General features: G+C 36.3%; 2 protein-coding genes across 9 annotated transcripts in view; both read right to left on the bottom strand.

Moving 5' to 3' along the window:
* LOC125371694 overlaps positions 1 to 19,886 on the bottom strand; it is a 50,241-nt gene that overhangs the window by 18,431 nt on the left and 11,924 nt on the right. Inside the window, exons 10-11 of one of the 8 annotated variants that reach the window (XM_048394456.1) lie at positions 7,256 to 7,369; positions 6,290 to 6,679 (exon numbers count right to left, since the gene is read on the bottom strand). The exons of 2 other annotated variants lie outside the window; for them this stretch is intronic. The gene's annotated coding sequence lies outside the window, so the exon portion shown is untranslated. Of the gene's footprint in view, positions 1 to 6,289; positions 6,680 to 7,255; positions 7,370 to 19,310; positions 19,699 to 19,886 lie in introns of those variants that run through there. 5 more of the 8 variants (XM_048394455.1, XM_048394451.1, XM_048394454.1 and 2 more) reach the window with 5 other exon arrangements.
* On the bottom strand, positions 11,614 to 14,464 carry LOC125378636. The gene is made up of 5 exons (XM_048394460.1): positions 14,395 to 14,464; positions 13,816 to 13,926; positions 12,901 to 12,996; positions 12,476 to 12,610; positions 11,614 to 12,016 (listed from the first exon to the last, which is right to left on the bottom strand). Exons 2-5 carry the CDS (start codon positions 13,916 to 13,918, stop codon positions 11,814 to 11,816), a joined length of 537 nt encoding a protein of 178 aa, XP_048250417.1. The 5' UTR covers positions 13,919 to 13,926; positions 14,395 to 14,464; the 3' UTR covers positions 11,614 to 11,813.

Raw genomic sequence — 19,886 nt, 5'->3', positions numbered from 1 at the left:
GGTTGATTCATATCGTCGTATCCCAATTTAGTGAATCGATGCTTATAATGCCAATAACTTGATTGTCTGGTTCGATTTTTGACAGTCCATATAGCTGGAATATTGCTGAGTGCGGCGTTGAACAACAAACGAACGAACGAAGAATTAAAGTGCTCATGTGAAGCGTAAATATGAATAAACAATTGCCATAATTGAAAAAGTGAGAACAAAATTACAGATATAGAAACAATGTATACCTATCTGTGATGGAAGTTCTCCGCCACTGTTTTGAATCCCAACCGCTGTTGAGTTTTCCACTTTTGCATTTCCGTCTACCCCTGTCACTTTAAATGTTTCCATTGTTCAACCTGTAATCAAACAGAACATATATACACATTATAACCACAGTGGTACACCATTTACAGACTGTACTAACACCTGGTTATTCCGAAGTAGATTTGACCTGCAGAAGATGATTTATATGTCCAACACTGTGGCACCTAACATGTATCGAGCTCATAACATTGTTGTGCCGATAATGTTGAAGTTACATGTTCTTCAATAAGAGTAAATACAGATTGTTTATAGTATGGAAATAAATAATCTATAAACAAATTACTAATCAAAATGCCGACCTGCATACCCTAATGACATTACAAACGAAAGTTAACAATTAGTGTCCGCTTTGGAATAAGCTGTCGATTATTCAAACATTCAAAACTATATGTCAATCAAAACCACATCGGTTCTGATATATCCTTAAATTGTACTCTCTTTCAACTCCTTCATAAAGGTCTTCTTATTTAATGGGCGATCTTTTTCAATTTATCTTCCCTTCACTAACCCGCTAGGTGCGCTGACCCGGACGGTCCAACCTTAACCTGACGGCGCATGTGGTATGCGCAATACGAGCACTACATGTTACTATGACGCCTATAGACAGTTAACTAGTATAATCTTCACCTCTGTCGGCAACGGTCACGCTTGTGTGTGGACAGCATATCTTTTCGTCTAAACAATGATTTATCTATTGCCATGTCCGGAAATAAATGTTCCTTGATTTAATGATACATCAGGGATGACCACGACTGATTAAATTGTATAGTTAACCACTAGATAGGCGTTCGAAGCGATGCGGTGAGATCAGCTGATCGTTCATCCCAGGTTGCTTTGTTGATGTTTTGCAATCGGTACTGAAAGTGTTGCCCTTGATATATAGATATGAAAATTAAGTAGAATTTGTATACGTTCCTATATCTATGTTGTAGCATCGCCGAGCAGGCTACATCATATGCATGCATTTCAGTATGTACAACTGTGAGGCGATACGTTACGCGAAATGTGAAGGTCTCATGCAACGTTGCCCGTAGCCTCAATGTTTTTAATATTGACAGCAACACATGTAAGTATTTGTCAGATATATAACTGAGAGCAATGAGAAATGTTCTCAAGAAATTGTAAGAGTAACAGGCACTGTAAAATTACGTCATCAACTAGATATCATGATACAATGTTCAAAATAAAAGAAATAGAAATCACTGAAATCTGTTTTGATATTTAAGGGTTAATTGGTGCATGTTGTATACGGATTTTATGTATATGAATGGTAGCTGTTTGTTGCCAAATACTACCATGATTATATTTCAATATGATCAATGAAATATATATATTATTTTGGCCTTTTTTTAATTTTACAAAGTAGAAAAAAAAAATTCAGACACAGAGGACCCTATATAGTAGCTAAAATACACATTCAAGAGTATTTGTACCAATTACATTTTTTATAAAATAAAACAATATATTCATACTAATTGCCAATCTCTATAATGTTGATTGTATTAACAATGCAGTGTCTACATCCAGGTTGCATTGACAATAATCATACGATTGAGACACAGATAAAGCTGATTCTTAACTTCATTAGGCCTTGCTTTTTATGTTTCCTTGTTCTAAACTGTTTCAAATTCCAACAGAAACAAATTATTAATGTTTTTCTTTTTTCTCTTCACACCAAAATATATCTGCATTGCACAATGACTATTATTTTATTTAATATCTTGACACACTTGTGCATGTGTACTAGTAATGGGACTCTTTTAGGTTTAGAGAATCAATCAATTCATTGTGAAAACATTTTTAATTTCTTACATAAGTTACTTTGATCTTGATAAGATCAAAATAGATCCAAATTAAATTGAGGAGATTAAATTATGCAGTCTTATACATTTCAGCCAGTCTGTCTAAAATCCGGTCCTATTTTTCAGGCAATAATAAATTAATGGAAATTTAAGAAAAAATATACCTTACCTGAGTGAATCAGTCAATATGCATATTGACTGATATTTTCAGTCAAAATACATATTGGGCCTGATTATAGACACTGACTGTAACGTATGTAAGTATCTGTTATATGCAAGAACAAATAACATAAATAAATCCATTTATCTACATGGAATTACTGTGGGGTTCAATTTGCATTTATTTAACCATCAGAAGATTTGATGATAAACCTTCATATTCATATTTTCATATAAAATTCATATTTCCTATATGATGATAATATCTACAATATATACTTTATACTACAGGTGTCTTGAAGTACTGTTGAGTGAAAATCAGGATACTTAGATACAGCAGGATAGTGTGTGGGTTTGTATGATAAATAATTTGTCAACATTAAAAAAAATATAATGTTACTAAAACAAGAAGATAAAACTATGATTTAGATCTATTTAGGCATCATACCCATTTTGCGGGGTAGTCAGTATGATTTGTTGTTTGTTGAGACACATCTCTGTAATTAACTACTATTTTAAGAGCATGAATATCAGAATTCTGTAAGAAATGATGGATCAATGAATTAATACCTGTGATGACCCAGAGCACTTAATGGTGAGACACATGTTATAAGGGACAGAATAATATGTGTAAATCTCTAATTTCAAAGTATGATGACTGGTATGTTTATTGCAACTGAGTAACTGAGTGCTTAATAGACTCAACAAATGTTGATAATATAAACTAATAATCACTACAAAATATGTGCTTGTTAAAAGTATTCAGCTGTAAACGACCGTTTTTGAACGAAGGTGCAACAGGATAACTCTTTAGCTTGGCTCCGTCTCTACGTGTCAGTAGTTTTCGTAGCGCATTGATCCGGGAACCAGACCGGAAGCGACAGTTTGGACCGTCGCTTATATCATTTCAAAAGGAGAGTTATTGCCCTTTGGAACAAAAAGATCGCCCATTGAGTTGAGTTACTTATGAAATAAAGCATTACCTTTTGGGGAAAAAAATATCCTGGACGCTTGGGTATCTGTAACGTCAGTGATGTAACGGTAGTCTGTGTTCTGAAATCATTGATTTTGTGTGACATGGACTTATTTTTAGTTTCGTGACGTGGATCAAAATTTATGTTTATGTTATGGCACATTAACTGACTTACACTTTACCGCATGTTATCCATTAAATACTGGCACAGTAAACTTTGTGTATGCTTACATTTTATCTGAATAAGTCAATATGCTTCAACATTATTTGAGGTAACGCATTGTGCATGTCAATCCCAGAGCCTGTTTAGTTGTGTTGATTAACCCATTCATTTGAGTTCCTCGGGAATGTGCACAGCATTGTGTTGACGCTTGATTACATTCGGAAACTTGTCGCTTTAATTCATTGTGAGACACAGAATCAGAAATGTTGGTTTTGAATGCTTCACTCCTACCGAGAACTAAAGTTGCTTGGGACATATTCTAACACCGGAATCCCTACATTCAGAGAAACCAGATAACAAGTTATCATCATTTATGGAATGTTGGTTTTGTATGATAGAAGGTGTGTCGGTCACACGAAAAAATGTAAATTTACCATGAAAACTTTTACGCTTAAATGAATCGTCTTTATAGATAAGGTCTTTTCGCGTGCTGACTGAACAAAAACAACCAATAGACGGGTTGTTTGAAAGAGAAGTGGTCTTCAAACATACAATGCTTTACACTGAGGTTAGGAAAAGCTTTTGAACACTATATATCTCCCTAAACGGATCCACGTAAAAGGAAATGAAGTGTTTATATATTTAAACCAGCATGTATAACATACATAAACAGGGTAGTTTATTGTACATGATTTCAATTTTTTTTTCTGTTTTCTTGGAGTAAGTGAATCACACATTGAGGATCTGTCTAACCATGACGTTACTGGAATACATAGATGAGTAACATCCTCCAGCACTGAAAGGTTGTTGATTGTTTAAATAGTGAAGGGTGTTAAAATTATTTCCTCTAAATGTCTGGAGTTAAAGAAAATCCTATTTAAGGTGCTCACAACAAAACATCATCATTTGGCATTAACTTGTATGGGTTACATAAACCTACGAAGATTCGGGGATAGTTGGTTTTCAGTAACCCATTCTTGCCGTAACAGGCGACTATGCTTGTCGTAAGAGGCGACTAACGGGATCGGGTGGTCATACTCGCTGACTTGGTTGATGCATGTCATCGTATCCCAATTACGTTGATCTATGCTCATGATGTCAATCACACGATTGCCTGGTCCATACTCGATTATTTTCAGACCGTTGAAAGTTGGATATAACCTTGTGGGTACTTCAGGTAAACGAGGTTTTATGTATAGAGATACAAACGTTAGCTGACATGGAATTTATATTTCAGTGTCCCGTTGGGATCGTATTCTTTCAGGAGTGAAATGATTGTGATTTACACTATTACACATGTGGTGTCACTTGAAATACGAATGGCAATGACGCTGAGAAGGAAATTCTTAGGGTGGACTGGGAATGTTTGAAAGTAATCAATTATTCATTTTTTTATTAAAAGCCCTAATTGTGCTACATTATTCATTTGGTTTTATAAGTATTAAAACTAGGATCATTGTAGGTCTCATGCTGTCATATTATAAGGCGCCTTTATGACGTCCTCTATGTCTTACATCCAATAGTTTGTTATGTGTTACCTCTGTCAAAATACAAGACCATAAAATTATTGCTGGGGATATTAACTGACTTTCACCTTGCTGTGAGTAATCAAGTTTCGTTGTGTATGTTCTTATTATTGAACGTCGAATCTGATTTTTAGTACGTCATTATGTACTGTGATTGAATGAGTTTTACCACATTGAAAAGGATGTCAATTACATCATGACGTATCATCAAAACCTACGATTAACAAATTTGACGAAGGGGCATAACTCCATATAGTGTTTTGCTACTTCTGAGACAACGTGTTCATATCTTGTGAAGGAAAATGTGAACGTTAATGTCATTAAAAACTTCCTAATGTATGCCGAGTGGCCTTTCTGCGGAGAATCAGAAATCCTTTGAACCGAGAATTTAATATAGTATAGTGCATGAAAACATCACGACTCAGCGACGCCATCACTTCAGTCAGATATGCATGAAATGTCCTTTTCATTGAATGAATGTTCTGTGCTCTCATTATCCCATTCAGCGATACCATACAAACGAAAGTTGAAGAGATCAATCAGTCTTGTATCTTAATACATTAGTTAAATGGGTATATACCTTATTCGTTATAGAAATACCAACATAATACATGGCAGGATACATCTCATAATATATAACGTAGCTGTGATGATGTTGATATTTGCGACACACCTTTGTCCATTTTGCCGACCGTGCTATAGCACCAGTTATATTAATTGTATATTCAGCGTCAGTCATGAAAAAGTATTCTATAGTATTACAAAAAGTACTACAATGCACATTTACATTTTTGAAAAAAATATTTTGATTGAGATTTGAAGCTTAAAAACATTCTGATAAATCTGACAACGAATATTACAATAACTCGTGACGGAATTCGACAAATATCGACCATCACCCATTCAAGTCTGAACCAGACGGTGGCCAACGTGGCAACGATCTTCAGCAACCCATGCTTGTTGCATCAGTATGCATCATGAATTCGCAAACACGATGGCTCAGAAGTTTTTTATACAGAGACCGACGAATATGTTTCGGACGCACCAGGAAGCTTTTCCTGAGGAATTGAAGATAAATAAGTCAATTGATACACCTTGACAATCAAAGCAACACAAAAAGTGATCTTGTTTCGATGTCAGTAATTAAGAATAGAATCGCATGTCATTGGTTTTAAGGGATGAAGTTCATATGTGTTTTGATTTCCCGGTGTTGATCATTTGAGTACTTTTTCTATAAATGCGAAAGTCATTGAAATTGTTGGCATGCGAGGACACGGCCAGCTAGCCCACAAGTTGTAATCTCCTGAGGGCTCATTTGCATTGAAAAACAAACACAACACAGCAGCAGAAATGCAAGTGTATTATTTAATATTTGAATAGTACAAAATACAATTTACTAAACGAAATTGGGTTATTTTATATTTCATGAGGACTAATGTTTGCAAACCTTCCTATAGCTATTCACTGCGAAGTGTATCCACAGCGAGAAGGCGAGCACAGTTATTCACTTGCTTCTTTAGTAATGTAAATCCAGTTCACTGAATGAGGTCTTCCTTTAAACACTTGAGCTTCCTTTGTTCTATCCTGCTGTTAATCTCAAGATCGACAAGAAGTTCATCATCTAGGTCCATGAACAATCGCCCGTCAACATTATGTGTCTCAAAACTCTGAATAGTGTCCTCAGTGCAGTGGCGCTCCCTCAGATGATTTATCAGTTCTCCTGGGGTGAGTGCTCTAGGATCTGTTAAAGATGAATAATGTCAATTACAGGTATGCCTCTCGATGTCACAGGTATTATCATGAGTACATTGTATTCATTAGAAACATTTACCTAAATATTTATAAAACAAACCATTTTGACCGTTGAATACCCACAATAGTAATTGCATAAGGATATATATCTTATATACTATGTGTTTATAAAAGCAAACGTGTTACAATTGAATTTGAGAAAAGGTCAACAGTGTAAAATATCAAAATAATGTATACATGTATTTTGGTTGTAATACAATAGAGATCTGTCCCGTAGACCCGTGAAGATCCGTGGTAGAGTAGGCCTTCAGCAACCCATGCTTGCCGTAAAAGGCGACTATGCTGTCGTTAGAGGCGACTAACAGGATCGGGTGGTCAGGCTCGCTGACTTGGTTGATGCATGTCATCGTATCCCAATTGCGTGGATCGATGCTCATGATGTCAATCACTGGATTGCCTGGTGCAGATTCGATTATTTACTGAACGCCGTCGTATAGCTGGAATATTGCTGATCAGTGCGGCGTTAAACAACAAACAATTAAGATCCGTCCTTGACAAGCCTTACCTTTTGTGCCACCAGCTCCAGGTTGGCCACCGACTGAAGCAACCATATTCCCGCTGTGGTTATCACCTGTGGCAATATTACCTATTTTACCTTGGTTTGTGATTTGACGACTTCCTGGAATGTAAAATGTACATATTATTACATATTGGGATTGAATATAATTCACTTTTAATACTTGTTAGTTTTTTACAACGAATGCCTTGGCCAAAGTTTGATTTATAAACACATCCTCATGATCTTCCAGGAACCGTACATTAAGTTCCTTATCTTAGCCGATAATTCTTCTTGTTGCTTTTATTTATTATAATTCATTATTCAAAGCATGAAGGGGAATATATTTTCTGCAGAAAACACATTAGTAGTCGACTAAGTTTTGGGGACAACAGAGAGCTGGGACTTCTCTACATCCGATAGCGACGAAACAAATGCTTTCAATGAGCTAAATCTTTAAGGCCTGCTGAATTGTATTTAGAGGTACTAACCTTGTGTTGACTTAACAAGTAGCAATGCGTGTCGTAAATGCGACTTGAGGATAACGAATACTAAAGTATATGTTGTGAGACATTAAATCGGCTGTTGTGGCACCCATCCCTCATTACAAGGCCATGTTGATGGTCACAAAATTCATGATGACAATGAAGAAAATATTTTTGTTCGGACTGGTATATCTAGTTAGGCCAATGATTATTATTCGATAATGGCCAACTTCCGTCATATGATTATGTGTGTAATGGAAAATAATTGTGAATACCGGGTGCCAAAATGATGGTTCCTCATTAAATCAGTTGATAATGATATACCAATAACGAATTATTCATAAATAATGAATACATGTCATGTTGTTTTTTTCATCACATTAAAGTGCAATATATACGTTATTAGTCGGTGTTATTGAAAACAATAATTAAAGGACATTTCAATGAACATAACATTGTAATAAAAAAATGCATAATACACTAAACCTATGTTATTAATCGTGAACTTTTTGAGTTGACTACCTTGGTTATGGGTGGTATTGCTCATCTCGCCGTAGTTAATACCAGCAACATTGGACTTTTCCACCGTGCCGCCTGCAACTCCCGTAGCTGTGATTTTTGACATTTTGTTTTCTGAATAAACAAGGACAAACAGGCATGATGAGCGATATAACGTCACAAGTACAGAACAGGCGACAACATTTCAACATGTTTCTATCATGGCGTTTCATTGTCGAACTGTATTGCGCTTTTGACAACCTGGAACAGAAAAACACATACTAGGCTACGACCAAGTGTCTACATGGTGGCTACACACAAGCGGAATACATATAGTTTCTTATTATATCAAAGTTGTTGGATACGTTTAAACTTAAAAAACACAGATCAGTGTATGACAAGAAAGTTAACTTACCTTGCTTCTGAAGGGCTCTTCATGCAATGAGCCTCGCTATCACATACCCGTCATTGTATATTAACATATTGACGTGGATCTATTTACAACCACTTTCCTGGAAAATACCTTCCGTAAATGACACAACGTCATGAGTTGTGTCAATAAAAAACAATTCTAACTTCAAGTCTGATGTCATCACTGCCTTACACCATGTCTCAAATGACAAAAAGCATATGATTATTTAGGCTTATATCAGGCAGAAAAGAGCAAGGGTGTGTGAGCCTTGTGTCAACCAACTGGTTGATATTGAATTGCAGACGTTTAGTATTGACTAGGAACGGACTGTACAACTATTGTGTGAACGCTATCGATGTTGTCGGTTCATCTCATGTGTGCTCATAACAGAAGCCGTCGTATAGCTGGAATATTGCTGAGTGCGGTGTTAAACAACAAACAAACAAACCAAATCATAACAGAAACATTAAGGAAACTGATTATTCCCTTTTGTTGACGCTTTCAATTAAGTGGTGAGTATATTTGAAATCAGCATCACGAGAGATTGATAATGACACTGATATCTTTCTACACAATCATTTCAGTGATAAGCGATTATAAACCTCCAATCGAACGAGAAGTCTTTTCTCTGTTGAAAGTGACTCAATCACGAGTTGTACCTGTTTAAAAATATTCCAAATGTCCCCTGAAAGATTCATGATTCCTAACTGTTTATGTAATCCGAGACAGATAGTGACACTGAAATCTTTCCACGAAATCTATTTGAAGTAACTGCTGTGTTATTGCATTTGTTTTTGATACGAACTACAAATGGATTTTTTTGTCTCTTGTTTTGAATATGGCTCTATCTCGAGTTGTACTGAACTGCTTTGTTATGATGTCACATATAATGAACGTTTTGACATACACTGACTTAGATTCCCAATTGCGTTTGATTGGCTGTCGATATTTGGATGGTTATTTGACACTGACATTTTTGGAAGACACAAGACGAAAAAGTGATTTAAGAAAAGAGGCAGTGATACATTTAATAGCCAGGTTGTTCGAGAATCGAATTTGTATAACCCTAAGGGTAACATATATTGATGCACGTATTTCTCGATTCAGAAATATCGATTTGTACCAATGAAAATCCACACAGAAAAGACATATGTCTTTCGGGGTGCTACCTTTTTGACGTGCATACCATTGTGTTGCATAACAATTTGATGATGTAGATATAGGTTCAGAAATTGTCGTTTTAAATCGTTGAAATCAGAAATGCTGTTTTGAAAACTTCGACAAAATGTTTTCACCTGCAGGTTCTGAAATAACGCCATGAGACGGTTTAAAACACTATATTTATATGTCCCCTTCACAATGATCCAATTCAGTCTTTCCCGGGGAGAACATGCATTCATCCATTGCAAAACCCTCACTCTGACCGTGAAGGGTATAAATAAATCAGTCACATTGTCCCACATTGAGTAGTTGAAGGCTTTTGAATAGTGTAGGTGTATTGAAAGCTTCTCTAACTGTTGTTGAGTGAAAAGAGATATTATTAAAGTTATTCACAACAAATCTTCAACATTGGACACGAATTGATATGATTCATGATCGACATTGCTTGTGGCAGAGATTTCTCATGAATATGGAAAGGGTTTTGTCGCTTTTATTCACATAAACAAACAACCTTGATGAAATCTTTTTTAACCAGTATTATATGAACTTAGTCAGTAACCAGGAAGTAACCAGGAGGTGCATAGAATATGTAAATGTACAATGTCAATGCAAAGGAGAATAACCAGTGTTGAATATCCACCGAAACAGATTCCACTTGGCATAAGGGCAAAATAGCTGTGACAGTTTTATGAATGGACTAGTGAAAATCAGTGATGACACCAGGTATTCTCAAAAAGGGTAAGCATGTCCAGTGGCATTCACACCAGTTGCATAAACAAGCAAGCATTCATTACCTGATGCCGCACAGCCATGCAACGGCAGCCTGAAAACAGGCCAGACAATCAAGTGATAGATGAATCAGAAAACCGATCCGTTAAGAAAATGAAATTAAGCCTAATTTGTACCAGTACAGAGATTCTTTTGCTTATAAGTAAAGGAAAAAGTGTAAAGCGTGTATTCGTTTTGCAACCAACTGTGGAATACAATTTAGACCACGTTTACTCGAAATATTTGGACCACGGATGAAGAATGAGAGTGAGTTGTGTTTAACGCCGCTTTTAACAGTATTCCAGTTATATCACGGTGTGTCAGCTTAATGTGGGAGGAAAGCCCGAAGTGATGCAGGTTTCAGACGTTTACCACCTCGGTGAAACCCACGAGCACGGGTATGGTGCTGACAAACCTAGAAACATAATCGGGGCGAACCGGTATTCAAACTCACAATCATAGGTTTCTGGCGTGCCCAAGGGACGCAACTCTGCACAGCGAATCGCGGGGCCTTAGACGACTGGGCCACCCGTGCCCCCTAATTAACAAAGTGCCCCCACCCCCCAACCCCCCTAGTGATGAAGAACTTCTCCAATATGTAATTTTCACATACAATACAGACAACTCAACAAATAGGGAACACACTTATCAAAATCTTAAGATAAAGATAATCTCACAAGAGTGTCTTTTGATATCAAATTTATCAACACAAATTGATGAAAGTGGAAAACGAGTGTTGATATAATTTATATCAAAAGACATGAGTGTGAGATTTATCAGTTTTGGATAATAAATTGCAATAAAAGTCTAGTAATTATTATAACATATCACAGTTTTAGCATTACTTATGCACCCAAACATACACTGCAGTTTCTATTTTCTACAAATAATCGATCTTAATTTGCAAAAGTATTTTTTCCATGAATACGAATGAGAAGGTGGATGATATGACTGTTGTTTTCTTATTCGTAGAAGGGGGATGAGATGATTGTTGTTGTTTCCTTATTCTCAGAACTTTCATGTTCCATATAACAACACTGTTGTCAAATTCAATGTTTATTATGTTATAATGGATGATAAAATTATGCAATGCTAAAACTACGGTTCAAATGATAAAGGAAGTGTCTGTGGATCTAAATACAGTGAGCAGCCATCAGATAATTCATATTGGCATGCATAGCATCGGCACGGCAGTGCATTACACATGATTATTAAATTGTCCATAAGATTGTGCTATTATATATTATTTTGGAAGACATTTCTTCAGATTCAGTATTTTCTTCTTTTCAAACGAGTCGTCAATGCCAAAGGCTTTAAGTTCATCCTCGTCGAGCTGAGACAATAAATCACCATCAATGCCATGTGTCTGGAACAGTGGAATGTGTTTCTCTAGCTTCTTCTCATGTAGGAGACCAATAATGTCCACCTCAGAGATGTCCGAAAGAGCTGGAATGCAAACTTAGTAGTAAATATATTTCATAATAAAAGCCCAAACCCACACGTTATGTCACGTTGAAGCTCTCTGATGGTTTTCATGTTACACAATGAAACAGTATCTCACTGTGGTGCCGGTTAAAAAATACTGTTTATCAGTTTTCTTATAAACGATTTATGAGAAGTGTGTTTCTTTAAGATCAGTGATTCTGTATTAATAGCATTCCGTCTCAGGAGCATCTATGAATACATTTTGAAGGAAACTTATTTATAGTGCAGAAGTAAACATGATTCATTTTCATATTCATAGTTAAAATAAATACGGGTGCAGAATTTTGTTTTGGAAACGTTTGAGCTTTTCCGCAAAGATCATAGCTTATCATATTTCGGCTATCAATGAAGTATTGATCATGAAATGATAGATAAGCTGTTCAAAGTTTCATGTAACACAGATGATTAACAGTAATTTACCTTTTCCTTCGAAGTATGTCTTGGGTCCTGATCTTTGCCCTGTGATTCCCCCTTGATCCACAGTTGCGCCTCGCATGTCCTGCCCAACTACGACGCCGTGGGCATTTTCAATATTGTACGTTTGCTGTCTGTTTTCTGAAATGATACGTAACTGATGTCGATAGTGAGATCAACGTGTTGAGATAGGAAACCAATTCAGTTAATTGTTAAATTCGATATCAAATTAGATTGTGTTTCTTGATTTTATTTGCTACATGTGATGGATTCAAGGCCAACCATATTAGCCTCGATTGAGTAAATTGTCAAATTCAATATCAAAAGGAATAACGTTTCTTGATTTCATTAGATATATGTGATCGATGAACGACCAACCATATTTGCCTATTAATGTAGGATGATGTGTTTTCGTGAATCCATAAACTCACCAATTGATCCCATTTTGCCGTTATCAATGCCAGTAGCGACAGAATTGTATACCTCAGCATTACCCTTGACACCCGTCACTTTCATTTTCTTGATACCTGGTGAATATATTAAACATTTCTCATGAATATATGCACAACCTAATGAAGGAAAATGTTAATACAATTGATAATCTGAGTGAATGAGTGAGTATGGTTTTACGCCGCTTTTAGCAATATCTCAGCAATACCACGGCGGGGGACACCAGAAAACCGGCTTCACACATTGTACCCATGTCGGGAATCGAACCCGGGGCTTCGGCCTGACGAGCGAACGCTTTAACCACTAGGCTACCCGGCCGCCCCATTTTATAACCTGAAATAAAAGTGCTATGATATGATATGTTACTTGTTCGAAATCCTTTGATCACACAATAATGTAAAGACCTTCACATATATTGTTATGCTATCTAAAGCCTTGATAGTGGGAACGCCTAGAAACTATTTAAGTATGGCAGCTGGCTGAGACAGAATGGGTTCATTGTTTTCCTCTTTTTGAATTTGTGCATTCTAACAATGACAACATCACACATTTGAAGGTGATATACTTCAGTAGCCCAACACATAGTATTACCAACATACAGTGACCATTTACGACAAGTGACTAATGGGATCGGGTGAACAGGCTCGCTGACCTGGTTGATTCATATCATCATATCCCAATTGCGTGGATCGATGCTTATAATGCAAATCACTGGATTGTCTGGTTCAGACTTGATTTTTTACAGTCCATATAGCTGGAATATTGCTGAGTGCGGCGTTGAACAACAAACGAACGAACGAAGAATTAAAGTGTTCATGTGAAAAGTAAATATGAATAAACAATTGCCGTAATTGAAAAGGTGAGAACAAAATTACAGATATAGAAACAATGTATACCTATCTGTGATGGAAGTTCTCCGCCACTGCTTTGAATCCCAACCGCTGTTGAGTTTTTCACCTTAGCATTTCCGTCTACCCCTGTCACTTCAATTGTTTCCATTGTTCAACCTGTAATCAAACAGAACACACACATTATAACCACAGTGGTATACACCATTTCCAGACTGTACTAACACCTGGTTATTCCGAAGTAGATTTGACCTGCAAAAGGTGATTTATATGTCCAACACTGTGGCACCTAACATGTATCAACTCATTACATTGGTGTGCCGATAATGTTGAAGTTACATGTTCTTCAATAAGAGTAAATACAGATGGTTTTAGTATGGAAATAAATAATCCATCAACAAAGTACTAATCAAAATGCCAACCTGCATACCCTAATAACATTACAAACGAAAGTTAACAATTAGTGTCCGCTTTGGAATAAGCTGTCGTTTATTCAAACATTCAAAACTATATGTCAATCAAAACCACATCGGTTATGATATATTCTTAAATTGTTCTCTCTTTCAACTCCTTAATAAAGGCCTCCTCATTTAATTGAGCTGAGTTACTAATGAAATAAAGCATTACCTTTTGCGTAACGAATATCCTGGCCGCTTGGGTATTTGTAACTCTAGTGATATGACGGTAGTCTGTGTACTGAAATTATTGATTTTTTGTGACATGGACTTATTTTTAGTTTCGTGCACGTGACGTGGATTTAAATTTATGTTTATGTTATGGCACATTAACTGACTTTCACTTTGCTGTATGTTATCCATTAAATACTAACACGGTAAACTTTGTGTATGCTTACATTTTATCTGTATAAGTCCATACACTTTCACATTATATGAGGTAACGCATTGTGCATGTCAATCCCAGAGCCCGTTCGGTTGTGTCGATTAACCCATTCATTGAGTTCCTCGGGAATGTGCACAGCATTGTGTTGACGCTTGAATACATTCGGAAACTTGTCGTTTTAATTCATTGTGAGATACAGAATCAGAAATGTTGGTTTTTCAATGCTTCACTTGTACCGAGAACCGAGGACATATTTTAACACCTGAGTCCCTACATTCAGAGAAACCAGATAGTAAGTTATCATCATTTATGGAATGTCGGTTTTGCTGCGTGAATGATAGAAGGTGTGTCGGTCACACGAAAAAACGTAAATTTTCCATTAAACCTTTTACGCTTAAATGAATCGTCTTTATAGATAAGGCCTTATCGCGTGCTTACTGAACGAAAACTACCAGTAATTTGTTTGTCCTTTGTAAATGAGTATATAAATATCATGGCCAATAGAAGAATAGACTGGTTGTTTGAAAGAGAAGTGGTCTTCAAACATACAATGCTTTACATTGAGGTTGGGAAAAGCTTCAGAACTATATATATCTCCCTAAACGGATCCATTGCGCGTAAAAGGAAATGAAGTGTTTATATATTTAGACCAGTATGTATAAACATACATTAACAGGGTAGATTGAATCTGTTATTATGCACATATGTTGTACATGATATAAATAATTTTCCGGTTTTGTTGGCGTGAGTTAATCACACATTGAGTATCTGTCTAACCATGACGGTACTGGAATACATATATCAATAACATCCTCTTGCACTGAAAGGTTGATGATTGTTAAATAGAGAAGGGGGTGTTAAAATTATTTTCTCTAAATGTCTGGAGTTAAAGAAGATCCTATTCAAGTTGCTCACAACAAAACATCATCATTTGACATTAACTTGTATCGGTCACATAAACCTACAAGGATTCGGGGTAGAATAGGTCTCCAGAAACCCCTGCTTGCCGTAACAGGCGACTCTACTTGTCGTAAGAGGCGACTAACGGGATCGGGTGGTCAGACTCGCTGACTTGGTTGATGCATGTCATCGTATCCCAATTACGTTGATCGATGCTCATGATGTCAATCACTGGATTTTCTGGTCCAGACTCGATTATTTTCATACCGTTGAAAGTTGGACATAACCTTGTGGGTGGGTACTTCAGGTAAACGAGGTTTTATGTATACAGAAACAAACGTTAGCTGACACGGAATTTATATTTCATTGTCCGGTGGGGATCGGTTTTTTTCAGAAGTGAAATGATGGTGTATGTTTTACACAATTACACATGTGGTGTCACTTGAAATACGAATGGCAATGACGCTGGGAAGGAAATTCTTAGGTTGGACTGTGAATGTTTGAAAGTAATCAATTATTCATTTTTTTTATTAAAAGCCCTCATTGTGTTACATTATTCATTTGGTTTTATATGTATTAAAACTAGGATCATTGTAGGTCTCATTAGTACAACTGAGGTTCACTTAGCGCAAGTGCCACAAATAACTCTCTCATCAAGCCAGAGGGGTGATGAGACAGATGTGACTTAAGGAAATTAGATTTAGGGGTTTAAGAAACTAAATTAAATCAAAACATGTATGCTTCCTGCGCATGCGTCCAATGTTACCCAAAGCCTGATAACGGCCTCTCTGTCACACTGTAATAATATGTCACAGGCTGTCATGTTATAATGCGCCTTTATGACGTCCTCTATGTCTTACATCAAGTAGTTTTTGCCTTATGTGTTACTTAAGTATATGTGTAGTTATGTGTTATCTATGTCAAATACAAGACCATAAAAATATTGCCAGGCACATTAACTGACTTACACCTTGCTGCGAGGAATCAAGTTTCGTTGTGTATGTTCTTATTATTGAACGTCGAATCTGAGTTTTAGTACATCATTATGTACTGTGATTGAATGAGTTTTACCACATTGAAAAGTATGTCAGTTACATCATGACGTATCATCAAAAACTGTTGTGGATATTACCAATTTGACAGGGTCCAACGTGGAGGTCGAACCTACGATTAGCAAATTTGACGAAGGGGCATAACTCCATATAGTGTTTTGCTACTTCTGAGACAACGTGTTCACATCTTGTGAAGGAAAATGGGAACGTAAATGTCATTAAACACTTCCTAATGTATGCCCACTGACCTTTCTGTGGAGAATCAGAAATCTTTTGAACCGAGAATTTAACTCAGAATAGTATAGTGCATGAAAACATCACGACTCAGTGACACCTTCACTTCAGTCAGATATGCATGACAAGAAATGTCCTTTACATTGAATGCATGTTCTGTGCTCTCATTATCCCATTCAGCGATACCATACAAACGAAAGTTGAAGAGATCAGTCAGTCTTGTATCTGAATACATTAAGTCAGTGAGAATATACCTTATTCGTTATAGAAATATCAACATAATACATGTCATAATATATAACGTAGATGAGATGATGTTGATATTTTCCACACACCTTTGTCCATTTTGCCGACCGTGCTATAGCACCAGTTATATTAATTGTATATTCAGCATCAGGCATGAAAAAGTATTCTATTGTATTACAAAAAGTACTACAATGCACATTTAGATTTTTGGAAAAAATGTTTTCATTACATAGTCATATGCAGATATCCCAGTTGTCTAAAAAAAAGTAGCGCCCTGATCCTTTGTTTCTCAGAACCATAACAGTGCTTCCGGGTTACAAAATAATTGTGACTCAGATGTTGCTTTCCTTTCAAGACCACGTGATGCTACTTGAACTCTGTTCTGAATGGAAATAAACCCACAACAATATTCACATCAATCGTACGTTTCAATTGACGTTTATCATACGCAAGCACCTTTATATCATGAATAAATTTGTAATGTTATTAGGTTAAAGTCACATTTTCTATTAAACATATGATTTGTTTATTTGTTTGTATATGTGTTGTTTAACACCGCATTGAGCAGTATTCCAGCTATATGACGGCTGTCTAAATAATCGAATCTGGACCAGCCAATCCAGTGATTGATATCATGAGCATCGGTACAGGTAAATGACATGCATCAACCAAGTCAGCGAGTCTGACCACCCGATCCCGTTAGTCGCCTCTAACGACAAGCATAGGCGCCTTTACCCCGGATCTTCACGGGTCGAATTTCGAGAATTTTCGAGTATTAAGTGCCTCTTATGTGTATACTTGAGAACCATGATATTTAGAAACTTACCAAAGTGGAACCATTTTTGTTTATTTCTTTTGTACATTGGCCCAATGCCTTATACAAAAATATAATTGATATATTGATTCTTTGATTGACACTGTTCGGGATATTACATGAAATAAATATTTTGTACTTTAAAAGTTTGAGCTGTATGGAAACTAAGTATGGATCAATATGGACTAGATTATTACATCCTTGTACCTATGAAAATGTGTTCCAGATTTAGATGAACCTTCAAGGACATATACCGAAAAAGTTTGTACATTCTGTCGCCCTAGGATGTTATCTTCAACTACAAATACACATCCATGTTTCTAAAGGGCTGCAATCATAATTCATGAAATAATCGATATCATTCACTATTGTAAAGTACAGCGTGTTAAAATACGCTATAGTCGACATTGCAGCCATGGCGATACAAAAACAACTTAAAATAGACCATATCTCAGGTCCCATGCTTACGAATCCATTGCTGTCTTCTACTGAGCCGGGGTATCAAAGTAATCATTATAAATAGATCCATCGGAAGTCATTGTTATTGAAAAGAATAACGTTTCCACGAACTTTGTTGTTATAAATACATATGTAAAGGACAACACAGAGATTTTAAATAAAAGAAAGAGTTTTTTTGCAACTTGAAACTCGTCAATATTTAAGAAATAACCAATATCAATGTGTTTTTAATATGCTCAGAAGAGCATGTGTGAATAAATATTTTAAAAAACCAATATGTGAAACAACACAAAGTTTTATGTCATATGTTGTATCAACCGCTGAAACGGATGTACGAAGTTGGGGGCAAGATCGATAATGGCATCATAATTTCACGATAAACTCTCCATGCATCATGTCAGAAAAACAACCCTCGGTCATTAACAACTTGTATTTCCGGTGTTTGGATGTAAGCTCAAATCAGAATAAAAACAATCAAAGATAACCTAAGCTTAAACTTAAACAATCTGATAATCTGACAACGAATATTACAATAACTCGTGACGGAATTCGTCCAATATGGACGATCACCCAATCAAGTCTGAACCAGACGGTGGCCAACGTGGCAACGACCTTCAGCAACCCATGCTTGTATCAGTATATGCATCTTGAATACGCAAACACGATGGCCTTTTTATACAGAGACAATATGTTTCGGACGCACTAGGAAGCTTTTCCTGAGGAATTGAAGATAAATGGGTCAATTGATACACCTAAACAATCAAAGCAACACAAAAAGGGATTTTGTTAGCAAATCAGAATAGAATCGCATTCGCTTGGTTTTAAGGGATGAAGTTCATATGTGTTTTGACTTCCCGGTGTTGATCATTTGAGTACTTTTTTTTATAAATGCGAAAGTCATTCAAATTGTTGGCATGCGAGGTCACGACCAGCTAGCCCACACGTTGTAATCTCCCGATGGCTCATTTGCATTGAAAAACAAACACAACACAGCAGCAGAAATGCAAGTGTATTATTTAATATTTGAATAGTACAAAATACAATTTACTAAACGAAATTGGCTTATTTTATATTTCATGAGGACTAATGTTTGCAAACCTTCCTATTCACTGCGAGGTGTATCCACAGCGAGAAGGCGAACACAGTTATTCACTTGCTTCTTAGGTAATGTAAATCCAGTTCACTGAATGAGGTCTTCCTTTAAACACTTGAGCTTCCTTTGTTCTATCTTGCTGTTAATCCCCAGTTCGCCAAGAAGTTCATCATCTAGGTCCATGAACAATCGCCCGTCAACCTTTTGTGTCTCAAAACTCTTAATTGTGTCCTCAGTGCAGTGGCGCTCCCTCAGAAGGTTTATCAGTTCTCCTGGGGTGAGTGCTTTAGGATCTGTTCAAGGTGAATGATGTCCATTACAGATATGTCTCTCGATGTCACAAGTATTATCATGAGTACATTATACTCATAAGAAGCCATTTACCTAAAGGTTTTAAAACAAACCATTTTGACAAACACACCGTTGAATATCCACAATAGTAATCACATAAGGATATATATCTTATATACCATGGGTTTAT

This window comes from Haliotis rufescens, unplaced genomic scaffold, assembly GCF_023055435.1.
Source record: "Haliotis rufescens isolate VD_foot unplaced genomic scaffold, xgHalRufe1.0.p SCAF_13, whole genome shotgun sequence".
NCBI lineage: Eukaryota > Metazoa > Mollusca > Gastropoda > Lepetellida > Haliotidae > Haliotis > Haliotis rufescens.
Note: the sequence above shows the minus strand (reverse complement) of the source record. Positions and strands in the feature narration are given on the sequence as shown.

What these genes read in the sequence shown, in the direction of transcription:
- LOC125378636 (XM_048394460.1), bottom strand. Translation starts at nt 13,918, where the DNA reads ATGGAAACAATTGAAGTGACAGGGGTAGACGGAAATGCTAAGGTGAAA. An exon ending in CGGCAAAATGGGATCAATTG is followed by an intron (nt 12,611 to 12,900) that starts GTGAGTTTATGG and finishes GTATCATTTCAG; the next exon opens with AAAACAGACAGCAAACGTAC. An exon ending in GACATACTTCGAAGGAAAAG is followed by an intron (nt 12,017 to 12,475) that starts GTAAATTACTGT and finishes TTTGCATTCCAG; the next exon opens with CTCTTTCGGACATCTCTGAG.